The following is a 22,770-nucleotide window of genomic DNA, read 5'->3' as shown; positions in this document are numbered from 1 at the left end:
CTTTTTGATACGTAGAATGCAAACAAGAGAATTTCGGACGAACAATGTAGTATTTACGCAAAACGCAGGGGGGTAGAGTCTACCCCTCTACCCTGTGGAATAGTTATAGATGTTTCCCGCTTTTATGTATGACCAATATTGTTAAATTTCAAATTCTCATTATTACATTTTTCGTTTCATGTTTTTGCAATTGGCTAGTGATGTGAGATAGCTGTCCCTACGCCCTAGAAATACTCTTGAAAAACCTCACTGGCAAGAGGAACTCTAAATATTAGGGAGCTAAAGGAACTCTCAACCGACCGAACATACATTATATTGCCTCCAGGCACTATAATCATTTTTTCCTAGGTGATTAGGAATATATATATGTATATGTCAAGAAAGATTTTAAATTTGTACCATGCACAATCCTAATATTTAGAGAATTTAAAATGGATTCAAATAATTTTGTCCTTGAGCTTCATCTGTTTTACTGCATGGACAGTAGTGATAGGGTATTAATTGTTAGTAATTTTATCATTAATTTTCCTCTTTATCCGTGCCAAATATTGTTTTAATTGTCAATATATATTTATATTTGGTATTTGGATATAATTTCAGAAAGTGGAGCAGAAAAGTGCTAAAAGGGGACCTTCTTGAGAAGATTTCTCCACACGTGAAAGTTTCTAAAAGCTTTCCACAATCAGCCCAAATTGTGCAAACCAACGGAATTGCTGATGAAGAGTTGCCTTCCTATTATTAAGTCCTGGCAAGTCCACTAGCAATAAGAAATCAAAAGGAGAGAATTCTGCGGGGACCACGTAACATTGATTTAGAAAATGTGTTCTTATTGTGGGAGATATACTCATTAGTCAAGATGGACTTTGATGATGAAAGGAGCTTTTCCAATTTGATTCCTACGTCACTAGTTCTCTTAGGAAACTAGTGCTAAAGATAAAAGGAGGAAAAGGCACTAGAGGAGGGCTGGCAGAAGACATTAGATTAGTTTTCTCTCTACGGAGAGGAAGAGAGGTAGTTTTTGGTTCTCAGAGGAGTTCTTCCTTTCCTTGTTTGTAGTGTGCAACTTTGGTTCAAAGAGTCTACGGAGACTCAAGTTTCTTCCTAAATTCTTAGTTAGTTATTTATGTATTTGATTCCATTTAAATTGCGTGGGAATTTTCTTATGAGGCGTGGCTAATTTTCTCCTCTAGTCAAGGATCAACGCGAAGACGCAGTCCCAAATATCTGTGAGATCTAATTAATTTTACGTGTTCCTTAATTTATTAATATTTGCATGTTTTCTATTTTAATTTCCATGGGATTATTTTGTTAATTGGATATCAAGGGCCCGATGTGCAATTTGACTTATTAATCTCTTGTCAAATTAATCAATTAAATCCGTAATTGTTTAGTTGGTTAATATTAGTGACAACTAGTATTTTCACATACTAGGAGGACATGCAATCTGATTTAAATAACCCTCGTAGCGTGTTATTAATTTGGGTTAGGCTTTTCTAGTTTTTAATGCAATTAGGAAATTAATTCCTACGGTCGTACCTAGGAGTATTTCCTGGTTAGGGGTAATCAACGGTCGTACCTTGGTTATCAATAAATTAAGGAAAAGCTGGTCGTTAGATTTTATCGGCGACTATAACTAACCTATTAATAAAATTAAGTGAACCTTCTTTGCATCAATGATCGGATGAATGGACTGTGTCTGCGTAGTTGTATCCTTGGCTAGAATTTATTTATCATTTATTTAATTGCTATTTACAATTGTATTAATTAATTATTTATTTTTGGTTAATTATTTTTTAGTTAAATTGTTTAATTATTTACTTTTAATTTCATTTTGATAAAAATCCCCCGTGTCTCGAATTTAAAAAGAATCAAATTTTTTCCAGTCCCTGTGGATTCGACCCTACTCACTACTATACACAGAAAATTCATTTTTCTCGAGTAGGTATTTATTATTGCACAGGCTCGACACCTGTCAATTTTTGGCGCCGTTGCCGGGGACTGGCGTTAATTATTTGTTTCTTTTTAAGTTCATTTTTGTTCTAATTTTCTGGTATTTTTCTAGTTTATGCCTCGTTCTTCTCGTACAGGCGAATTAATTTTTGACCCTGAAGTAGAGAAGACCGCGCGTAGAACGAGGAAAGAAACCAGGCGGCTCAGAGAAGAGCAATACGGTATTGCACCTCAGGGACTTGATCCAGAGGTTGAGCCGACAAATTTGTCTGGTGACGATTCAAGTGATTCAGACCAAGAGGAAGTCACTATGGCAAATGCGCGAACACTAAGGGAGTTGGCTGCTCCTGATTTAAATCAGCAGCCCTTGTGCATTACTTTTCCACATTTAAATGATGACACTCCCTTTGAACTTAAATCTGGTCTAATTCATCTCTTGCCATCTTTTCATGGTCTACCAGGTGAGGAGCCCTACAAGCACTTGCAAGAGTTTGACGTCGTTTGCAACAGTATGAAGCCTCCGGGAATTACTGAAGAGCAAATAAAGATGAGGGCCTTCCCCTTCTCTTTGAAGGATTCCGCAAAAGACTGGCTCTACTACCTACCGCCTGGTAGTATCACCACGTGGGATCAACTGAAGAAAAAATTCTTGGACAAGTACTTTCCGGCATCTCGAGCTGCAAGCCTAAGGAAGGAGATATGTGGCATCAAACAACACCCAGGCGAGTCACTCTATGAGTACTGGGAGAGGTTTAAGAAACTGTGCACCAAATGCCCTCAGCATCAGATAAGTGAGCAACTGCTCATTCAATATTTCTATGAGGGGTTGCTTTTCAGGGACAGAAGCATAATCGATGCTGCAAGTGGAGGGGCATTGGTGAACAAAACCCCTCGAGGAGCATGGGAGTTGATTGAAGGGATGGCTGAGAACTCACAGCAGTTTGGTTCAAGAGAGGACATCCCGACGCGTAGGGTGAATGAGGTGGAAACGTCCTCTATCCAACAGCAGATCTCCGAATTAACATCTTTCGTAAGACAATTAGCTGTGGGGAGTAATTCACAAGTCAAAGTGTGTGGGGTGTGCACTGCCGTGGGTCATCCTACGGAAATGTGTCCACTGGTTCAAGAAGAAACTGCAGAACAGGTGAACATGGCTGGCCACGCGCCCGCGCCAAGAAAGCAGTACGACCCGTACTCAAACACCTACAATCCTGGTTGGAGGGATCACCCCAACCTTAGCTATGGAGGAAATAGGCAGTCTAACTTTGTGCCAAATAGACAGCAAGGGCACCAACAGCAGTATCATCCTCGCCTACCACCACCACCACCCCCTTCAAACTCAAGTCCGTCCATGGAAGAGATGATGAAGCAATTACTTGCTAATCAACAAAAGACGGATTCAGACCTGCAAAGCATGAGAAATCAACTGGGACAAGTGCAATCATTGCAAAATCAAATGAATCAAATGGCTATAACAATCAACCGTTTGGAGTCTCAAGTTCAAGGAAAGTTGCCATCTCAACCTGAGGCGAATCCAAAGAATGTAAGCGCAATGACCTTAAGGAGTGGGAAGGAAGTTCAAGGACCCGAACCCGTGATTCCTAAAGATAAGGACGAGGAACGGATTGAGAAAGAATTGGAAGAGGAGGGCACAGACAACAAAAATGCAAAGGTAACCTCGAACCCAATTCCTACAACTAAAACTAATCCACCTCCCTTTCCTAGCAGGTTAGAGAAACCAAAGAAGCAAGACAAGGAAAAAGAGGTCTTGGAGATTTTTCGCAAGGTGGAGATCAACATACCCCTGCTGGATGCGATTAAACAAGTACCCAGGTACGCAAAATTTTTGAGGGACTTGTGTGCCAACCGCAAGCGGTTGAAGGGGGATGAACGAGTTATAGTTGGGGAGAATGTTTCAGCAATTCTACAAAGGAAACTTCCACCAAAATGCGGAGATCCAGGTATGTTTACTATTCCTTGTAGGATAGGTAATACTTTGATTGGGAAGGCCATGTTAGACCTGGGAGCCTCAATTAATGTCATGCCAAAGTCCATTTATGCTTCCTTAAACTTAGGCCCTTTGAAAGAGACTGGGATACTAATTCAATTAGCTGACAGGACCAATGCATACCCTGACGGGTTGATTGAAGATGTTTTGGTAAAAATTAATGAATTGGTTTTTCCAGCTGATTTTTATGTGCTCGACATGGAGGATGAACACTCCCGTGATCCGTCACCTTTGTTGTTAGGTAGACCCTTTTTGAGCACAGCCCGAACCAAAATTGATGTTAATAAGGGTACTTTGTCTATGGAATTTAATGGTGAGATTGTTCACTTTAACGTCTTTGAGACCATGAAATATCCATCCGATTCAAATATTGGCTCTGTTTTCTCGGTAAATGTTATTGACCCTGCTATACAGGAGGTTTTTGAAATTGAAGGCAGGGATGAACTAGAGGTCGTCCTGACCAGGCACTTTGAATCCGAAACGACCTCTAGGGTAGAGTTGAGTGAAGAGCTTAAATGCGTGATTGGATCGTTGCAAACGTTACCAACCACGAAGACAAGGTATGATCTTGCACCGATTTTCATACCCGAACCTCACCAAAGGTTACTTCCATCTGTGGTGCAGGCACCTGTCTTGGAACTAAAACCACTGCCGAAACACCTAAAGTATGTATACTTAGGTGAAGGGGAGACACTTCCAGTGATCATCTCCGCGGGTTTATCAAAGGTTCAAGAAGAGAAACTACTTCGAGTTCTTAGGGAACATAAGCAGGCGATAGGATGGACCATCGCCGACATCAAGGGAATTAGCCCTGCGGTGTGTATGCACCGAATTCGACTCGAGGAGAATGCTAAACCCGTACGGCAAGCTCAACGGAGATTAAATCCTCTCATGATGGAGGTCGTAAAGAAAGAGATTTTAAAACTGCTGGACGTTGGAATTATATTTGCAATATCAGATAGCCCGTGGGTAAGTCCAGTACAGGTGGTCCCGAAGAAGGCAGGGGTGACAGTGGAATCAAACCAAGAGGGTGAGCTCGTACCAATTCGAAAGCCCACCGGATGGCGACAGTGTATCGATTACCGAAAGCTAAATGCCGTCACGAAAAAGGACCATTTTCCCCTCCCTTTCATTGACCAGATGGTGGAGCGATTAGCATGTCGAGCTTACTATTGTTTCTTGGATGGATTTTCAGGTTATTTTCAAATTGCCATCGCACCCGAGGACCAAGAGAAGACTACTTTCACCTGCCCATTTGGAACATTTGCATACCGAAGGATGCCATTTGGATTGTGTAATGCACCTGCTACCTTTCAAAGATGCATGGTAAGTATCTTTTCAGAATATGTTGAGAAGATTATTGAGGTTTTCATGGACGATTTTAGTGTATATGGTGAAAGTTTTGAAAACTGTCTAGATAACCTGAAATTGATCTTAGTAAGGTGTATAGAAACTAATCTCGTGCTTAATTGGGAAAAATGTCATTTTATGGTTGAACACGGGATAGTTTTGGGTCATGTTGTATCATCTACAGGTATTGAGGTTGATAAGGCAAAAATAGATGTTATATCTACTTTACCTTACCCAGCGAGTGTGCGGGAAGTTCGTTCTTTCTTGGGTCACGCAGGTTTCTATAGAAGATTCATCAAGGATTTCTCAAAAATTGGAGCACCCTTGTTCCAACTTTTGCAAAAAGATGTATCCTTCGAATTTGATGAAACATGTAAGGGGGCATTCAATAAGTTAAAGGAGTTATTGATCACCTCACCTATTATCCAACCCCCTGACTGGAACCTCCCATTCGAGATCATGTGCGACGCCAGTGACTATGCAGTTGGTGCGGTATTGGGTCAAAGAGTAGGAAAAGCAGCTCATGCTATCTACTACGCATCTCGAGCCTTGAACGGAGCTCAATTGAACTATTCAACCACCGAAAAGGAGCTTTTAGCAGTTGTTTTTGCCTTAGAAAAATTTCGGTCTTATTTACTTGGTGCTAAAGTTATTATTTTTTCTGATCATGCAGCTTTGCGGTATTTGTTGACCAAAAAAGAGGCAAAACCGCGATTGATACGGTGGATATTATTGCTACAGGAGTTCAACCTGGAGATCCGAGATAAGAAAGGGGCGGAGAATCTGGTAGCAGATCACTTGAGTCGAGTACAAGTCGTCGAAGATGACATCCCATTGAGAGAAGCATTCCCCGAGGAGCATTTATTTTCCATTAACTCATCTTTGCCTTGGTATGCAGATACTGTTAATTTTCTAGTCACTGACAAATTTCCTACAGGATGGCCTAAGGCAAAGAGAGACAAGTTGAGAAGCGATGCAAAGTTCTACATTTTGGATGATCCTTACCTCTGGAAGCGGGGTGCTGATCAAATCATCCGTAGATGTGTAAGTGAATTTGAATTTCAATCTATTCTAGCCTATTGTCACTCTTTTGCATGTGGAGGTCACTTTGGACCGAAGAGAACGGCTCGCAAGGTGCTAGAGAGTGGATTCTATTGGCCAACTCTATTCAAGGATGCCTACTCATTTTGTAAGTCATGTGATAAGTGTCAAAGAGTGGGTAATATCTCTCGTAGGGATCAAATGACTCAAACCCCAATGATTTTTGTTGAAATTTTTGACGTTTGGGGCATTGATTTTATGGGTCCTTTTCCTTCTTCCTTTGGTTTTTTTTATATATTGCTTGCTGTAGATTATGTTTCGAAGTGGGTAGAAGCAAAGGCCACCCGCACTAATGATTCCAAAGTGGTTGCAGAATTCGTTAAGTCTAATATTTTTGTTCGTTTTGGGATGCCGCGAGCAATTGTAAGTGATCGGGGTACTCATTTCTGCAACAAAACGATCGCTGCAATTTTCAGGAGGTACGGTGTCTTGCACAAAGTCTCCACTTCTTACCATCCTCAGACAAACGGTCAGGCGGAGGCATCGAACCGAGAGATCAAGTCAATTTTGGAGAAGATGGTTCGACCCGATAGGAAGGATTGGAGTATAAGACTTGAAGATGCCTTGTGGGCATATAGAACGGCGTACAAGACGCCAATCGACATGTCCCCTTACCGTTTGGTATTTGGGAAGCCATGCCACCTCCCTGTCGAGTTCGAGCATAGAGCATTTTGGGCAGTCAAGCAATGCAACATGGATATCGAAGAGGGCGGAATTCAAAGAAAACTGCAGTTACAAGAATTGGAGGAGATTCGCAATGAAGCCTACGAGAATGCTGTGATTTATAAGGAGAAAAACAAGATTTTTCATGACCAGCAGGTCTCTAGGAAGACATTTGAATGTGGACAAAAAGTTCTACTGTATCACTCCAAATTGAAGTTATTTCCAGGTAAGCTACGTTCTCGTTGGATTGGTCCCTTTGTGGTAACTAATGTCTTTGATTATGGTGCAGTGGAGATCCAGAGTCTAAGGACAGAGAAGAAATTTGTGGTGAATGGACATCGTCTTAAGCCGTATTATGAAGGGGTTCCAGTTGAGCGGGTAGAGATGATGCATTTGGAGGACCCAATTTGCTTAGTTTAAGCAAATTACGGGTTATGTCTAGCCAAAGACACTAAAGAAAGGCGCTAGTTTGGGAGGCAACCCGAATATTAGTCTTGTTATTTCTAGTTGTTCTTCTTTTGCATTGGGTCATTTACTCGTTGGGTAGTATCTGTATTAATATTTCCTTCACTGCAATCAGGAAGACCAATCTTGGCGTGCCCGCGCGGTGTTTGAGTTTTCTGAGACCAGAGGACGAAGACCAATCTTGGCGTGCCCGCGCGGTGTTTGAGTTTTCTGAGACCAGAGGACGAAGACCAATCTTGGCATGCCCGCGCGGTGTTTGAGTTTTCTGAGACCAGAGGACGAAGACCAATCTTGGCGTGCCCGCGCGGTGTTGGACGACCCAAACCATGTTTTTGCAATAAAAAAAAAAAAAAAAAAAACCAACTTTTATTATTATTATTATTATTATTACTATTCCTATTCTTATGAGTATTATTATTATTATTCTTATTATTCCTATCTTTAACAGAAAAAGAAAAGATTATTTTCTTTCTATAAAAAAATAAAAATAAAAAAAAATAAAAAAAAATATATAAAAAAAAAATTAAATAAAAAAAAAAAATTTTTCCTCTTCTCTTTTCTTTTTCTTCTTACCTTCTTTTCTTCTTTCTTTCTTCTTTTCTTCCCCGCTGCTTGCCCTTTTTCCCCCTTTTCTTTTCTTCTTCATTCGCCGCCGCCAGAAGCTCCGCTGACCCACGGCAGCTGCGGCAACTGGCTCGCGCGCCGCTCCTCCCTGCCACTCGTCGACGCTGCCCACGCCGGACGCCGCTGCCGCAGGCGCCACCCCCCCCCAGCTCTTCTCGCCGCTGCCTCGGCTCTCCTCGCCAAGGGTGACCACCAGCTCATCTCACCTCCTTCACCCTTGTCATAGCCACCGCCTCCAAAATTCGCCTGAAGCCCCGAAAGCCGCGCACCACCAGATCCAGCTGCCGGAAACTCTTCTCTCTCACAGCCAGCACCTTCATCGCACCACTGGCTTCGTATGCACGTTCCTGTCTCAATCTCTTTCTATTTTTTTTTTTTATTTTCTTATTTTATTATTGCAGTATGTTTTTATTATTTTTAGTACAGTACGTTTTTGAAAATTTTGCGCGTTTGGACTACCTGACATTTCTATTCCTCCTTAGTTGGGTACTTCTGTGTTACTTTGCTTGTTTCTTTTTACTTTGCTTGATTTTTATTTATTTAGTAGATTGACTTGTGGTTAGTCGTGTGATTTTTAGAATTGAATGTCCAATCGTTAATCATTATATATATATATATATTTTAGGTCGAATTGTGTTTAATCTGCTGTACTTTGTGTCTAACTGTGGGTAATTTGCTACAGTTGTTTGTTCAATTGGGAGGTGCCTTTAACACTTAAATTTACTTATTGAAGTAGATTGCCTTCAATTGCCTTAAATGAGAGCCTTTTGTCTGTTTGCATTTCAATTACTACATTGATTGGGGTGATTTTGAGGTACATTATTATTACATTTAGATAAGTTTGGAACCACGAGTGTTTATTGATTGCATTTGTTATAAGTGTTGAGATATCTGTATAACTTGTGAGTGAATGAAGTGTGCATTTTGTTCATTGAATTGATTTTTCATTTGTTAGTGCTTTGAATTTCTTGTTTCCATTATTCGTTAGCAACTGTTGTCTATTGTGGTTTGGAGTGCAATTTGGAAAGAATGGTGAAACCACGATCCCGACCCTTTGACCTCCGCTCCGCCTCCTCCAACTACGAGTGCTAATAGCTGGCACAAGATTCAGGGGAGTTTCGTTGTCCTTCTTCTTATTTTTACTGTTTCATTATCACATTGAGGGCAATGTGTGATTTAAGTGTGGGGGGGATTTGGATTTAGTTTTGATTGGTGTTTCTTTAATTTGCTGCCTTTCTTACTAGTGTTTTGATGAATAAATATGGCAATTCATTCGTTTATTGCTGGTTGTGATTTATCTTATGAATTTTGTTTAAGTGGCAAGTAAAAGTATGTTATCTTGGTGAATACCATGAGTTTTATGACTTGGTGCAAATTGTGGTTAAATTGTTTAGGCAATATAAATATTTTACTAGCAATTGTTGTGTGAATTGGGCAATTTTTAATCTTAGTTCTCCATATTAGGAGATGATGTGGGTCATGATCTTTAATTATATGGTATTCTGATGCCTTAATTGTGGTTAATAATGACTCTACTCCGCTAGTGCCGTCACCCAGTAATCGGGAGTCTTCACCACAAGTGTCGACTCTCGCGTCAAAAAGTGGCGATATCTATGAGTAGTTAGTCCTGAAGCTGTGAAAAGTTGAGTAACTGGGCTCTTTCATCTAAAAATGTCAGAGTTCACGTCAAAAGACTTGAATAGCTTGGGACTGAGCATTTATTCATTTAAAAAAAAAAAGAAAAGAAAAGAAAATAATAAGTAAGCTTATGATCATGTTGGCCTGCCGATCCTTGTTCTTCAATGTTGAGATTTTGATTTTCAGTTGACCCAATTGCTAACTTTTGCTAGTTTAATATTTTAATTTCTTAGACGAGTTAGCCATGAATTGGACGAGTCTATGATTTCAGGAGCTAACCGGGAGAAATATGTTTTGACACTTAGCCACTAAAACTTGATTTTGGGATAAGCGTAGCTTGGCAGTAAATGAAATGAGAGTTAGCCATTGTTGAGTTTAGTGTTCCCATACTTGAGGACAAGCATGATTTAAGTGTGGGGGGAATTGATAGGGTATTAATTGTTAGTAATTTTATCATTAATTTTCCTCTTTATCCGTGCCAAATATTGTTTTAATTGTCAATATATATTTATATTTGGTATTTGGATATAATTTCAGAAAGTGGAGCAGAAAAGTGCTAAAAGGGGACCTTCTTGAGAAGATTTCTCCACACGTGAAAGTTTCTAAAAGCTTTCCACAATCAGCCCAAATTGTGCAAACCAACGGAATTGCTGATGAAGAGTTGCCTTCCTATTATTAAGTCCTGGCAAGTCCACTAGCAATAAGAAATCAAAAGGAGAGAATTCTGCGGGGACCACGTAACATTGATTTAGAAAATGTGTTCTTATTGTGGGAGATATACTCATTAGTCAAGATGGACTTTGATGATGAAAGGAGCTTTTCCAATTTGATTCCTACGTCACTAGTTCTCTTAGGAAACTAGTGCTAAAGATAAAAGGAGGAAAAGGCACTAGAGGAGGGCTGGCAGAAGACATTAGATTAGTTTTCTCTCTACGGAGAGGAAGAGAGGTAGTTTTTGGTTTTCAGAGGAGTTCTTCCTTTCCTTGTTTGTAGTGTGCAACTTTGGTTCAAAGAGTCTACGGAGACTCAAGTTTCTTCCTAAATTCTTAGTTAGTTATTTATGTATTTGATTCCATTTAAATTGCGTGGGAATTTTCTTATGAGGCGTGGCTAATTTTCTCCTTTAGTCAAGGATCAACGCGAAGACGCAGTCCCAAATATCTGTGAGATCTAATTAATTTTACGTGTTCCTTAATTTATTAATATTTGCATGTTTTCTATTTTAATTTCCATGGGATTATTTTGTTAATTGGATATCAAGGGCCCGATGTGCAATTTGACTTATTAATCTCTTGTCAAATTAATCAATTAAATCCGTAATTGTTTAGTTGGTTAATATTAGTGACAACTAGTATTTTCACATACTAGGAGGACATGCAATCTGATTTAAATAACCCTCGTAGCGTGTTATTAATTTGGGTTAGGCTTTTCTAGTTTTTAATGCAATTAGGAAATTAATTCCTACGGTCGTACCTAGGAGTATTTCCTGGTTAGGGGTAATCAACGGTCGTACCTTGGTTATCAATAAATTAAGGAAAAGCTGGTCGTTAGATTTTATCGGCGACTATAACTAACCTATTAATAAAATTAAGTGAACCTTCTTTGCATCAATGATCGGATGAATGGACTGTGTCTGCGTAGTTGTATCCTTGGCTAGAATTTATTTATCATTTATTTAATTGCTATTTACAATTGTATTAATTAATTATTTATTTTTGGTTAATTATTTTTTAGTTAAATTGTTTAATTATTTACTTTTAATTTCATTTTGATAAAAATCCCCCGTGTCTCGAATTTAAAAAGAATCAAATTTTTTCCAGTCCCTGTGGATTCGACCCTACTCACTACTATACACAGAAAATTCATTTTTCTCGAGTAGGTATTTATTATTGCACAGGCTCGACACCTGTCAATTTTTGGCGCCGTTGCCGGGGACTGGCGTTAATTATTTGTTTCTTTTTAAGTTCATTTTTGTTCTAATTTTCTGGTATTTTTCTAGTTTATGCCTCGTTCTTCTCGTACAGGCGAATTAATTTTTGACCCTGAAGTAGAGAAGACCGCGCGTAGAACGAGGAAAGAAACCAGGCGGCTCAGAGAAGAGCAATACGGTATTGCACCTCAGGGACTTGATCCAGAGGTTGAGCCGACAAATTTGTCTGGTGACGATTCAAGTGATTCAGACCAAGAGGAAGTCACTATGGCAAATGCGCGAACACTAAGGGAGTTGGCTGCTCCTGATTTAAATCAGCAGCCCTTGTGCATTACTTTTCCACATTTAAATGATGACACTCCCTTTGAACTTAAATCTGGTCTAATTCATCTCTTGCCATCTTTTCATGGTCTACCAGGTGAGGAGCCCTACAAGCACTTGCAAGAGTTTGACGTCGTTTGCAACAGTATGAAGCCTCCGGGAATTACTGAAGAGCAAATAAAGATGAGGGCCTTCCCCTTCTCTTTGAAGGATTCCGCAAAAGACTGGCTCTACTACCTACCGCCTGGTAGTATCACCACGTGGGATCAACTGAAGAAAAAATTCTTGGACAAGTACTTTCCGGCATCTCGAGCTGCAAGCCTAAGGAAGGAGATATGTGGCATCAAACAACACCCAGGCGAGTCACTCTATGAGTACTGGGAGAGGTTTAAGAAACTGTGCACCAAATGCCCTCAGCATCAGATAAGTGAGCAACTGCTCATTCAATATTTCTATGAGGGGTTGCTTTTCAGGGACAGAAGCATAATCGATGCTGCAAGTGGAGGGGCATTGGTGAACAAAACCCCTCGAGGAGCATGGGAGTTGATTGAAGGGATGGCTGAGAACTCACAGCAGTTTGGTTCAAGAGAGGACATCCCGACGCGTAGGGTGAATGAGGTGGAAACGTCCTCTATCCAACAGCAGATCTCCGAATTAACATCTTTCGTAAGACAATTAGCTGTGGGGAGTAATTCACAAGTCAAAGTGTGTGGGGTGTGCACTGCCGTGGGTCATCCTACGGAAATGTGTCCACTGGTTCAAGAAGAAACTGCAGAACAGGTGAACATGGCTGGCCACGCGCCCGCGCCAAGAAAGCAGTACGACCCGTACTCAAACACCTACAATCCTGCTTGGAGGGATCACCCCAACCTTAGCTATGGAGGAAATAGGCAGTCTAACTTTGTGCCAAATAGACAGCAAGGGCACCAACAGCAGTATCATCCTCGCCTACCACCACCACCACCCCCTTCAAACTCAAGTCCGTCCATGGAAGAGATGATGAAGCAATTACTTGCTAATCAACAAAAGACGGATTCAGACCTGCAAAGCATGAGAAATCAACTGGGACAAGTGCAATCATTGCAAAATCAAATGAATCAAATGGCTATAACAATCAACCGTTTGGAGTCTCAAGTTCAAGGAAAGTTGCCATCTCAACCTGAGGCGAATCCAAAGAATGTAAGCGCAATGACCTTAAGGAGTGGGAAGGAAGTTCAAGGACCCGAACCCGTGATTCCTAAAGATAAGGACGAGGAACGGATTGAGAAAGAATTGGAAGAGGAGGGCACAGACAACAAAAATGCAAAGGTAACCTCGAACCCAATTCCTACAACTAAAACTAATCCACCTCCCTTTCCTAGCAGGTTAGAGAAACCAAAGAAGCAAGACAAGGAAAAAGAGGTCTTGGAGATTTTTCGCAAGGTGGAGATCAACATACCCCTGCTGGATGCGATTAAACAAGTACCCAGGTACGCAAAATTTTTGAGGGACTTGTGTGCCAACCGCAAGCGGTTGAAGGGGGATGAACGAGTTATAGTTGGGGAGAATGTTTCAGCAATTCTACAAAGGAAACTTCCACCAAAATGCGGAGATCCAGGTATGTTTACTATTCCTTGTAGGATAGGTAATACTTTGATTGGGAAGGCCATGTTAGACCTGGGAGCCTCAATTAATGTCATGCCAAAGTCCATTTATGCTTCCTTAAACTTAGGCCCTTTGAAAGAGACTGGGATACTAATTCAATTAGCTGACAGGACCAATGCATACCCTGACGGGTTGATTGAAGATGTTTTGGTAAAAATTAATGAATTGGTTTTTCCAGCTGATTTTTATGTGCTCGACATGGAGGATGAACACTCCCGTGATCCGTCACCTTTGTTGTTAGGTAGACCCTTTTTGAGCACAGCCCGAACCAAAATTGATGTTAATAAGGGTACTTTGTCTATGGAATTTAATGGTGAGATTGTTCACTTTAACGTCTTTGAGACCATGAAATATCCATCCGATTCAAATATTGGCTCTGTTTTCTCGGTAAATGTTATTGACCCTGCTATACAGGAGGTTTTTGAAATTGAAGGCAGGGATGAACTAGAGGTCGTCCTGACCAGGCACTTTGAATCCGAAACGACCTCTAGGGTAGAGTTGAGTGAAGAGCTTAAATGCGTGATTGGATCGTTGCAAACGTTACCAACCACGAAGACAAGGTATGATCTTGCACCGATTTTCATACCCGAACCTCACCAAAGGTTACTTCCATCTGTGGTGCAGGCACCTGTCTTGGAACTAAAACCACTGCCGAAACACCTAAAGTATGTATACTTAGGTGAAGGGGAGACACTTCCAGTGATCATCTCCGCGGGTTTATCAAAGGTTCAAGAAGAGAAACTACTTCGAGTTCTTAGGGAACATAAGCAGGCGATAGGATGGACCATCGCCGACATCAAGGGAATTAGCCCTGCGGTGTGTATGCACCGAATTCGACTCGAGGAGAATGCTAAACCCGTACGGCAAGCTCAACGGAGATTAAATCCTCTCATGATGGAGGTCGTAAAGAAAGAGATTTTAAAACTGCTGGACGTTGGAATTATATTTGCAATATCAGATAGCCCGTGGGTAAGTCCAGTACAGGTGGTCCCGAAGAAGGCAGGGGTGACAGTGGAATCAAACCAAGAGGGTGAGCTCGTACCAATTCGAAAGCCCACCGGATGGCGACAGTGTATCGATTACCGAAAGCTAAATGCCGTCACGAAAAAGGACCATTTTCCCCTCCCTTTCATTGACCAGATGGTGGAGCGATTAGCATGTCGAGCTTACTATTGTTTCTTGGATGGATTTTCAGGTTATTTTCAAATTGCCATCGCACCCGAGGACCAAGAGAAGACTACTTTCACCTGCCCATTTGGAACATTTGCATACCGAAGGATGCCATTTGGATTGTGTAATGCACCTGCTACCTTTCAAAGATGCATGGTAAGTATCTTTTCAGAATATGTTGAGAAGATTATTGAGGTTTTCATGGACGATTTTAGTGTATATGGTGAAAGTTTTGAAAACTGTCTAGATAACCTGAAATTGATCTTAGTAAGGTGTATAGAAACTAATCTCGTGCTTAATTGGGAAAAATGTCATTTTATGGTTGAACACGGGATAGTTTTGGGTCATGTTGTATCATCTACAGGTATTGAGGTTGATAAGGCAAAAATAGATGTTATATCTACTTTACCTTACCCAGCGAGTGTGCGGGAAGTTCGTTCTTTCTTGGGTCACGCAGGTTTCTATAGAAGATTCATCAAGGATTTCTCAAAAATTGGAGCACCCTTGTTCCAACTTTTGCAAAAAGATGTATCCTTCGAATTTGATGAAACATGTAAGGGGGCATTCAATAAGTTAAAGGAGTTATTGATCACCTCACCTATTATCCAACCCCCTGACTGGAACCTCCCATTCGAGATCATGTGCGACGCCAGTGACTATGCAGTTGGTGCGGTATTGGGTCAAAGAGTAGGAAAAGCAGCTCATGCTATCTACTACGCATCTCGAGCCTTGAACGGAGCTCAATTGAACTATTCAACCACCGAAAAGGAGCTTTTAGCAGTTGTTTTTGCCTTAGAAAAATTTCGGTCTTATTTACTTGGTGCTAAAGTTATTATTTTTTCTGATCATGCAGCTTTGCGGTATTTGTTGACCAAAAAAGAGGCAAAACCGCGATTGATACGGTGGATATTATTGCTACAGGAGTTCAACCTGGAGATCCGAGATAAGAAAGGGGCGGAGAATCTGGTAGCAGATCACTTGAGTCGAGTACAAGTCGTCGAAGATGACATCCCATTGAGAGAAGCATTCCCCGAGGAGCATTTATTTTCCATTAACTCATCTTTGCCTTGGTATGCAGATACTGTTAATTTTCTAGTCACTGACAAATTTCCTACAGGATGGCCTAAGGCAAAGAGAGACAAGTTGAGAAGCGATGCAAAGTTCTACATTTTGGATGATCCTTACCTCTGGAAGCGGGGTGCTGATCAAATCATCCGTAGATGTGTAAGTGAATTTGAATTTCAATCTATTCTAGCCTATTGTCACTCTTTTGCATGTGGAGGTCACTTTGGACCGAAGAGAACGGCTCGCAAGGTGCTAGAGAGTGGATTCTATTGGCCAACTCTATTCAAGGATGCCTACTCATTTTGTAAGTCATGTGATAAGTGTCAAAGAGTGGGTAATATCTCTCGTAGGGATCAAATGACTCAAACCCCAATGATTTTTGTTGAAATTTTTGACGTTTGGGGCATTGATTTTATGGGTCCTTTTCCTTCTTCCTTTGGTTTTTTTTATATATTGCTTGCTGTAGATTATGTTTCGAAGTGGGTAGAAGCAAAGGCCACCCGCACTAATGATTCCAAAGTGGTTGCAGAATTCGTTAAGTCTAATATTTTTGTTCGTTTTGGGATGCCGCGAGCAATTGTAAGTGATCGGGGTACTCATTTCTGCAACAAAACGATCGCTGCAATTTTCAGGAGGTACGGTGTCTTGCACAAAGTCTCCACTTCTTACCATCCTCAGACAAACGGTCAGGCGGAGGCATCGAACCGAGAGATCAAGTCAATTTTGGAGAAGATGGTTCGACCCGATAGGAAGGATTGGAGTATAAGACTTGAAGATGCCTTGTGGGCATATAGAACGGCGTACAAGACGCCAATCGACATGTCCCCTTACCGTTTGGTATTTGGGAAGCCATGCCACCTCCCTGTCGAGTTCGAGCATAGAGCATTTTGGGCAGTCAAGCAATGCAACATGGATATCGAAGAGGGCGGAATTCAAAGAAAACTGCAGTTACAAGAATTGGAGGAGATTCGCAATGAAGCCTACGAGAATGCTGTGATTTATAAGGAGAAAAACAAGATTTTTCATGACCAGCAGGTCTCTAGGAAGACATTTGAATGTGGACAAAAAGTTCTACTGTATCACTCCAAATTGAAGTTATTTCCAGGTAAGCTACGTTCTCGTTGGATTGGTCCCTTTGTGGTAACTAATGTCTTTGATTATGGTGCAGTGGAGATCCAGAGTCTAAGGACAGAGAAGAAATTTGTGGTGAATGGACATCGTCTTAAGCCGTATTATGAAGGGGTTCCAGTTGAGCGGGTAGAGATGATGCATTTGGAGGACCCAATTTGCTTAGTTTAAGCAAATTACGGGTTATGTCTAGCCAAAGACACTAAAGAAAGGCGCTAGTTTGGGAGGCAACCCGAATATTAGTCTTGTTATTTCTAGTTGTTCTTCTTTTGCATTGGGTCATTTACTCGTTGGGTAGTATCTGTATTAATATTTCCTTCACTGCAATCAGGAAGACCAATCTTGGCGTGCCCGCGCGGTGTTTGAGTTTTCTGAGACCAGAGGACGAAGACCAATCTTGGCGTGCCCGCGCGGTGTTTGAGTTTTCTGAGACCAGAGGACGAAGACCAATCTTGGCATGCCCGCGCGGTGTTTGAGTTTTCTGAGACCAGAGGACGAAGACCAATCTTGGCGTGCCCGCGCGGTGTTGGACGACCCAAACCATGTTTTTGCAATAAAAAAAAAAAAAAAAAAAACCAACTTTTATTATTATTATTATTATTATTACTATTCCTATTCTTATGAGTATTATTATTATTATTCTTATTATTCCTATCTTTAACAGAAAAAGAAAAGATTATTTTCTTTCTATAAAAAAAAAAATAAAAAAAAATAAAAAAAAATATATAAAAAAAAATTAAATAAAAAAAAAAAATTTTCCTCTTCTCTTTTCTTTTTCTTCTTACCTTCTTTTCTTCTTTCTTTCTTCTTTTCTTCCCCGCTGCTTGCCCTTTTTCCCCCTTTTCTTTTCTTCTTCATTCGCCGCCGCCAGAAGCTCCGCTGACCCACGGCAGCTGCGGCAACTGGCTCGCGCGCCGCTCCTCCCTGCCACTCGTCGACGCTGCCCACGCCGGACGCCGCTGCCGCAGGCGCCACCCCCCCCAGCTCTTCTCGCCGCTGCCTCGGCTCTCCTCGCCAAGGGTGACCACCAGCTCATCTCACCTCCTTCACCCTTGTCATAGCCACCGCCTCCAAAATTCGCCTGAAGCCCCGAAAGCCGCGCACCACCAGATCCAGCTGCCGGAAACTCTTCTCTCTCACAGCCACCACCTTCATCGCACCACTGGCTTCGTATGCACGTTCCTGTCTCAATCTCTTTCTATTTTTTTTTTTATTTTCTTATTTTATTATTGCAGTATGTTTTTATTATTTTTAGTACAGTACGTTTTTGAAAATTTTGCGTGTTTGGACTACCTGACATTTCTATTCCTCCTTAGTTGGGTACTTCTGTGTTACTTTGCTTGTTTCTTTTTACTTTGCTTGATTTTTATTTATTTAGTAGATTGACTTGTGGTTAGTCGTGTGATTTTTAGAATTGAATGTCCAATCGTTAATCATTATATATATATATATATTTTAGGTCGAATTGTGTTTAATCTGCTGTACTTTGTGTCTAACTGTGGGTAATTTGCTACAGTTGTTTGTTCAATTGGGAGGTGCCTTTAACACTTAAATTTACTTATTGAAGTAGATTGCCTTCAATTGCCTTAAATGAGAGCCTTTTGTCTGTTTGCATTTCAATTACTACATTGATTGGGGTGATTTTGAGGTACATTATTATTACATTTAGATAAGTTTGGAACCACGAGTGTTTATTGATTGCATTTGTTATAAGTGTTGAGATATCTGTATAACTTGTGAGTGAATGAAGTGTGCATTTTGTTCATTGAATTGATTTTTCATTTGTTAGTGCTTTGAATTTCTTGTTTCCATTATTCGTTAGCAACTGTTGTCTATTGTGGTTTGGAGTGCAATTTGGAAAGAATGGTGAAACCACGATCCCGACCCTTTGACCTCCGCTCCGCCTCCTCCAACTACGAGTGCTAATAGCTGGCACAAGATTCAGGGGAGTTTCGTTGTCCTTCTTCTTATTTTTACTGTTTCATTATCACATTGAGGGCAATGTGTGATTTAAGTGTGGGGGGGATTTGGATTTAGTTTTGATTGGTGTTTCTTTAATTTGCTGCCTTTCTTACTAGTGTTTTGATGAATAAATATGGCAATTCATTCGTTTATTGCTGGTTGTGATTTATCTTATGAATTTTGTTTAAGTGGCAAGTAAAAGTATGTTATCTTGGTGAATACCATGAGTTTTATGACTTGGTGCAAATTGTGGTTAAATTGTTTAGGCAATATAAATATTTTACTAGCAATTGTTGTGTGAATTGGGCAATTTTTAATCTTAGTTCTCCATATTAGGAGATGATGTGGGTCATGATCTTTAATTATATGGTATTCTGATGCCTTAATTGTGGTTAATAATGACTCTACTCCGCTAGTGCCGTCACCCAGTAATCGGGAGTCTTCACCACAAGTGTCGACTCTCGCGTCAAAAAGTGGCGATATCTATGAGTAGTTAGTCCTGAAGCTGTGAAAAGTTGAGTAACTGGGCTCTTTCATCTAAAAATGTCAGAGTTCACGTCAAAAGACTTGAATAGCTTGGGACTGAGCATTTATTCATTTAAAAAAAAAAAGAAAAGAAAAGAAAATAATAAGTAAGCTTATGATCATGTTGGCCTGCCGATCCTTGTTCTTCAATGTTGAGATTTTGATTTTCAGTTGACCCAATTGCTAACTTTTGCTAGTTTAATATTTTAATTTCTTAGACGAGTTAGCCATGAATTGGACGAGTCTATGATTTCAGGAGCTAACCGGGAGAAATATGTTTTGACACTTAGCCACTAAAACTTGATTTTGGGATAAGCGTAGCTTGGCAGTAAATGAAATGAGAGTTAGCCATTGTTGAGTTTAGTGTTCCCATACTTGAGGACAAGCATGATTTAAGTGTGGGGGGAATTGATAGGGTATTAATTGTTAGTAATTTTATCATTAATTTTCCTCTTTATCCGTGCCAAATATTGTTTTAATTGTCAATATATATTTATATTTGGTATTTGGATATAATTTCAGAAAGTGGAGCAGAAAAGTGCTAAAAGGGGACCTTCTTGAGAAGATTTCTCCACACGTGAAAGTTTCTAAAAGCTTTCCACAATCAGCCCAAATTGTGCAAACCAACGGAATTGCTGATGAAGAGTTGCCTTCCTATTATTAAGTCCTGGCAAGTCCACTAGCAATAAGAAATCAAAAGGAGAGAATTCTGCGGGGACCACGTAACATTGATTTAGAAAATGTGTTCTTATTGTGGGAGATATACTCATTAGTCAAGATGGACTTTGATGATGAAAGGAGCTTTTCCAATTTGATTCCTACGTCACTAGTTCTCTTAGGAAACTAGTGCTAAAGATAAAAGGAGGAAAAGGCACTAGAGGAGGGCTGGCAGAAGACATTAGATTAGTTTTCTCTCTACGGAGAGGAAGAGAGGTAGTTTTTGGTTTTCAGAGGAGTTCTTCCTTTCCTTGTTTGTAGTGTGCAACTTTGGTTCAAAGAGTCTACGGAGACTCAAGTTTCTTCCTAAATTCTTAGTTAGTTATTTATGTATTTGATTCCATTTAAATTGCGTGGGAATTTTCTTATGAGGCGTGGCTAATTTTCTCCTCTAGTCAAGGATCAACGCGAAGACGCAGTCCCAAATATCTGTGAGATCTAATTAATTTTACGTGTTCCTTAATTTATTAATATTTGCATGTTTTCTATTTTAATTTCCATGGGATTATTTTGTTAATTGGATATCAAGGGCCCGATGTGCAATTTGACTTATTAATCTCTTGTCAAATTAATCAATTAAATCCGTAATTGTTTAGTTGGTTAATATTAGTGACAACTAGTATTTTCACATACTAGGAGGACATGCAATCTGATTTAAATAACCCTCGTAGCGTGTTATTAATTTGGGTTAGGCTTTTCTAGTTTTTAATGCAATTAGGAAATTAATTCCTACGGTCGTACCTAGGAGTATTTCCTGGTTAGGGGTAATCAACGGTCGTACCTTGGTTATCAATAAATTAAGGAAAAGCTGGTCGTTAGATTTTATCGGCGACTATAACTAACCTATTAATAAAATTAAGTGAACCTTCTTTGCATCAATGATCGGATGAATGGACTGTGTCTGCGTAGTTGTATCCTTGGCTAGAATTTATTTATCATTTATTTAATTGCTATTTACAATTGTATTAATTAATTATTTATTTTTGGTTAATTATTTTTTAGTTAAATTGTTTAATTATTTACTTTTAATTTCATTTTGATAAAAATCCCCCGTGTCTCGAATTTAAAAAGAATCAAATTTTTTCCAGTCCCTGTGGATTCGACCCTACTCACTACTATACACAGAAAATTCATTTTTCTCGAGTAGGTATTTATTATTGCACAGGCTCGACACCTGTCAATTTTTGGCGCCGTTGCCGGGGACTGGCGTTAATTATTTGTTTCTTTTTAAGTTCATTTTTGTTCTAATTTTCTGGTATTTTTCTAGTTTATGCCTCGTTCTTCTCGTACAGGCGAATTAATTTTTGACCCTGAAGTAGAGAAGACCGCGCGTAGAACGAGGAAAGAAACCAGGCGGTGGCCTAGCCTCAGAGAGTGACAAGAATCTAAAGTGAGGAATATTATTCCCTTACGTTATAGACCCTAATAGAAGGTATTTGCAAAGCATCCAGAGTCATAGTAGCTTTTGCAGAAGGTGGGAGCACAGACACGGAATGGAAGAACGTATCCGTAGATAGATCAAGCGCGGCTAGTTTGTCAGCGACGGAATTTGCCTCACGGAAAATATGGGCAAGAGATGCCTTGGCCAAAGCCAGGGATCGCCTCACCCGACACAGAATGTTACATAAGGGCCACGAGGCCGTGGCATTGGAGTTTGCCAGTTGGACCAGAGCCTACGAATCCGTTTTCACCTGAAAAGATACCACATTTCTCCGGAGTCACAGCTGTAGTCCATGAAGCTAAGATAGGCACTCGGCCATAAGCACCCCCTTCCTTCCCGAGCACCTTAAAGAACTTAGAGTGCAAAACCGTGTTCCATTAAAGCAAATTCAGGCATCAAATTAGCAGGGCTAGCTATTTCATCTAACCAGTAACTCAGCAGCTTACCAGTTACCACTACAAAGAAGAAGTCAAAGATTTATGATTTTTTTGTTTATTGGAAAACATCATCATAAATCCACCTTCCAAGCTATTATCGTATTTTTCCCATACTGACATAACATCCTCAAACTACATAATATTTATTTGGTCTTGTTTTAGTAATTTCGAACGTAAGAGTTTCTTGCTCAAAGGGCTGCAAAAGCAGTATTACTATGCTAATCATATTAGTAGGAATAATAAGAAGAGGAATGAGGAGAAGTACGTTTCATTGCCAAATAAAAATTTTGAGGGATTTGCTTTCAAATACTGTAATCGTGAAGGACTAATTATTGACACTTATTAGTCTTTGACAAATTCCGTCATTTCTCCAAATTATATTAAAATCATTAGATACTAACATTAAAACCTTCTTGAAAAAAAAAATCTTTTCAACAAGAAAGGGATAGGATTTAAGAAGCGAAAAGGTGCACAGATATTTGAACTAACGTTAAAACCTTCTCTATGAGTTTTGGATGAAACTTGGATGTCAAACAACAATTGATCTCATGAGCAAGCAAAAATATATGGCAAAAGTTGTAGGATTAAAACATGCAGTTCTTCAATCAAGATGAAAGTTGAGGAGGCAAGA

General features: G+C 40.0%; 2 protein-coding genes and 2 non-coding genes across 4 annotated transcripts; 2 read left to right on the top strand and 2 right to left on the bottom strand.

Moving 5' to 3' along the window:
• The first annotated feature begins 2,260 nt into the window (after window positions 1-2,260).
• Window positions 2,261-7,492, top strand: LOC140013004 (uncharacterized). The gene is made up of 5 exons (XM_072061864.1): window positions 2,261-4,025; window positions 4,200-4,692; window positions 5,140-5,402; window positions 5,958-6,025; window positions 6,401-7,492. The coding sequence occupies exons 1-5, from the start codon at window positions 2,261-2,263 to the stop codon at window positions 7,490-7,492; spliced, it is 3,681 nt and encodes a 1,226-aa protein (XP_071917965.1).
• LOC140013143 (small nucleolar RNA R71) lies at window positions 2,633-2,739 on the bottom strand. Its single transcript, XR_011820213.1, has one exon. It is a non-coding gene; the product is annotated as a small nucleolar RNA R71 (small nucleolar RNA).
• A 4,504-nt stretch (window positions 7,493-11,996) lies between the features above and the next one.
• LOC140013003 (uncharacterized) lies at window positions 11,997-17,228 on the top strand. Its single transcript, XM_072061863.1, has 5 exons — window positions 11,997-13,761; window positions 13,936-14,428; window positions 14,876-15,138; window positions 15,694-15,761; window positions 16,137-17,228. Exons 1-5 carry the CDS (start codon window positions 11,997-11,999, stop codon window positions 17,226-17,228), a joined length of 3,681 nt encoding a protein of 1,226 aa, XP_071917964.1.
• Window positions 12,369-12,475, bottom strand: LOC113705095 (small nucleolar RNA R71). The gene has a single exon (XR_003451743.1). It is a non-coding gene; the product is annotated as a small nucleolar RNA R71 (small nucleolar RNA).
• Window positions 17,229-22,770: the final 5,542 nt, after the last annotated feature.

The sequence above is a fragment of the Coffea arabica genome, chromosome 8e, assembly GCF_036785885.1.
Source record: "Coffea arabica cultivar ET-39 chromosome 8e, Coffea Arabica ET-39 HiFi, whole genome shotgun sequence".
NCBI classification, from domain to species: domain Eukaryota; kingdom Viridiplantae; phylum Streptophyta; class Magnoliopsida; order Gentianales; family Rubiaceae; genus Coffea; species Coffea arabica.
The sequence above is the reverse complement of the archived record's forward strand: the minus strand, read 5'-3'. Positions and strand labels throughout refer to the sequence as shown.

Coding starts and splice junctions, on each gene's coding strand:
- LOC140013003 (XM_072061863.1), top strand. CDS start 11,997: ATGGCAAATGCGCGAACACTAAGGGAGTTGGCTGCTCCTGATTTAAAT. Junction 15,139..15,693: donor GAAATTGATCTTAGTAAGGT/GTATAGAAACTA, acceptor TTGGTGCTAAAG/TTATTATTTTTTCTGATCAT. Junction 15,762..16,136: donor AAGAGGCAAAACCGCGATTG/ATACGGTGGATA, acceptor TGTCACTCTTTT/GCATGTGGAGGTCACTTTGG.
- LOC140013004 (XM_072061864.1), top strand. CDS start 2,261: ATGGCAAATGCGCGAACACTAAGGGAGTTGGCTGCTCCTGATTTAAAT. Junction 4,026..4,199: donor TTATGCTTCCTTAAACTTAG/GCCCTTTGAAAG, acceptor CTTTGTTGTTAG/GTAGACCCTTTTTGAGCACA. Junction 6,026..6,400: donor AAGAGGCAAAACCGCGATTG/ATACGGTGGATA, acceptor TGTCACTCTTTT/GCATGTGGAGGTCACTTTGG.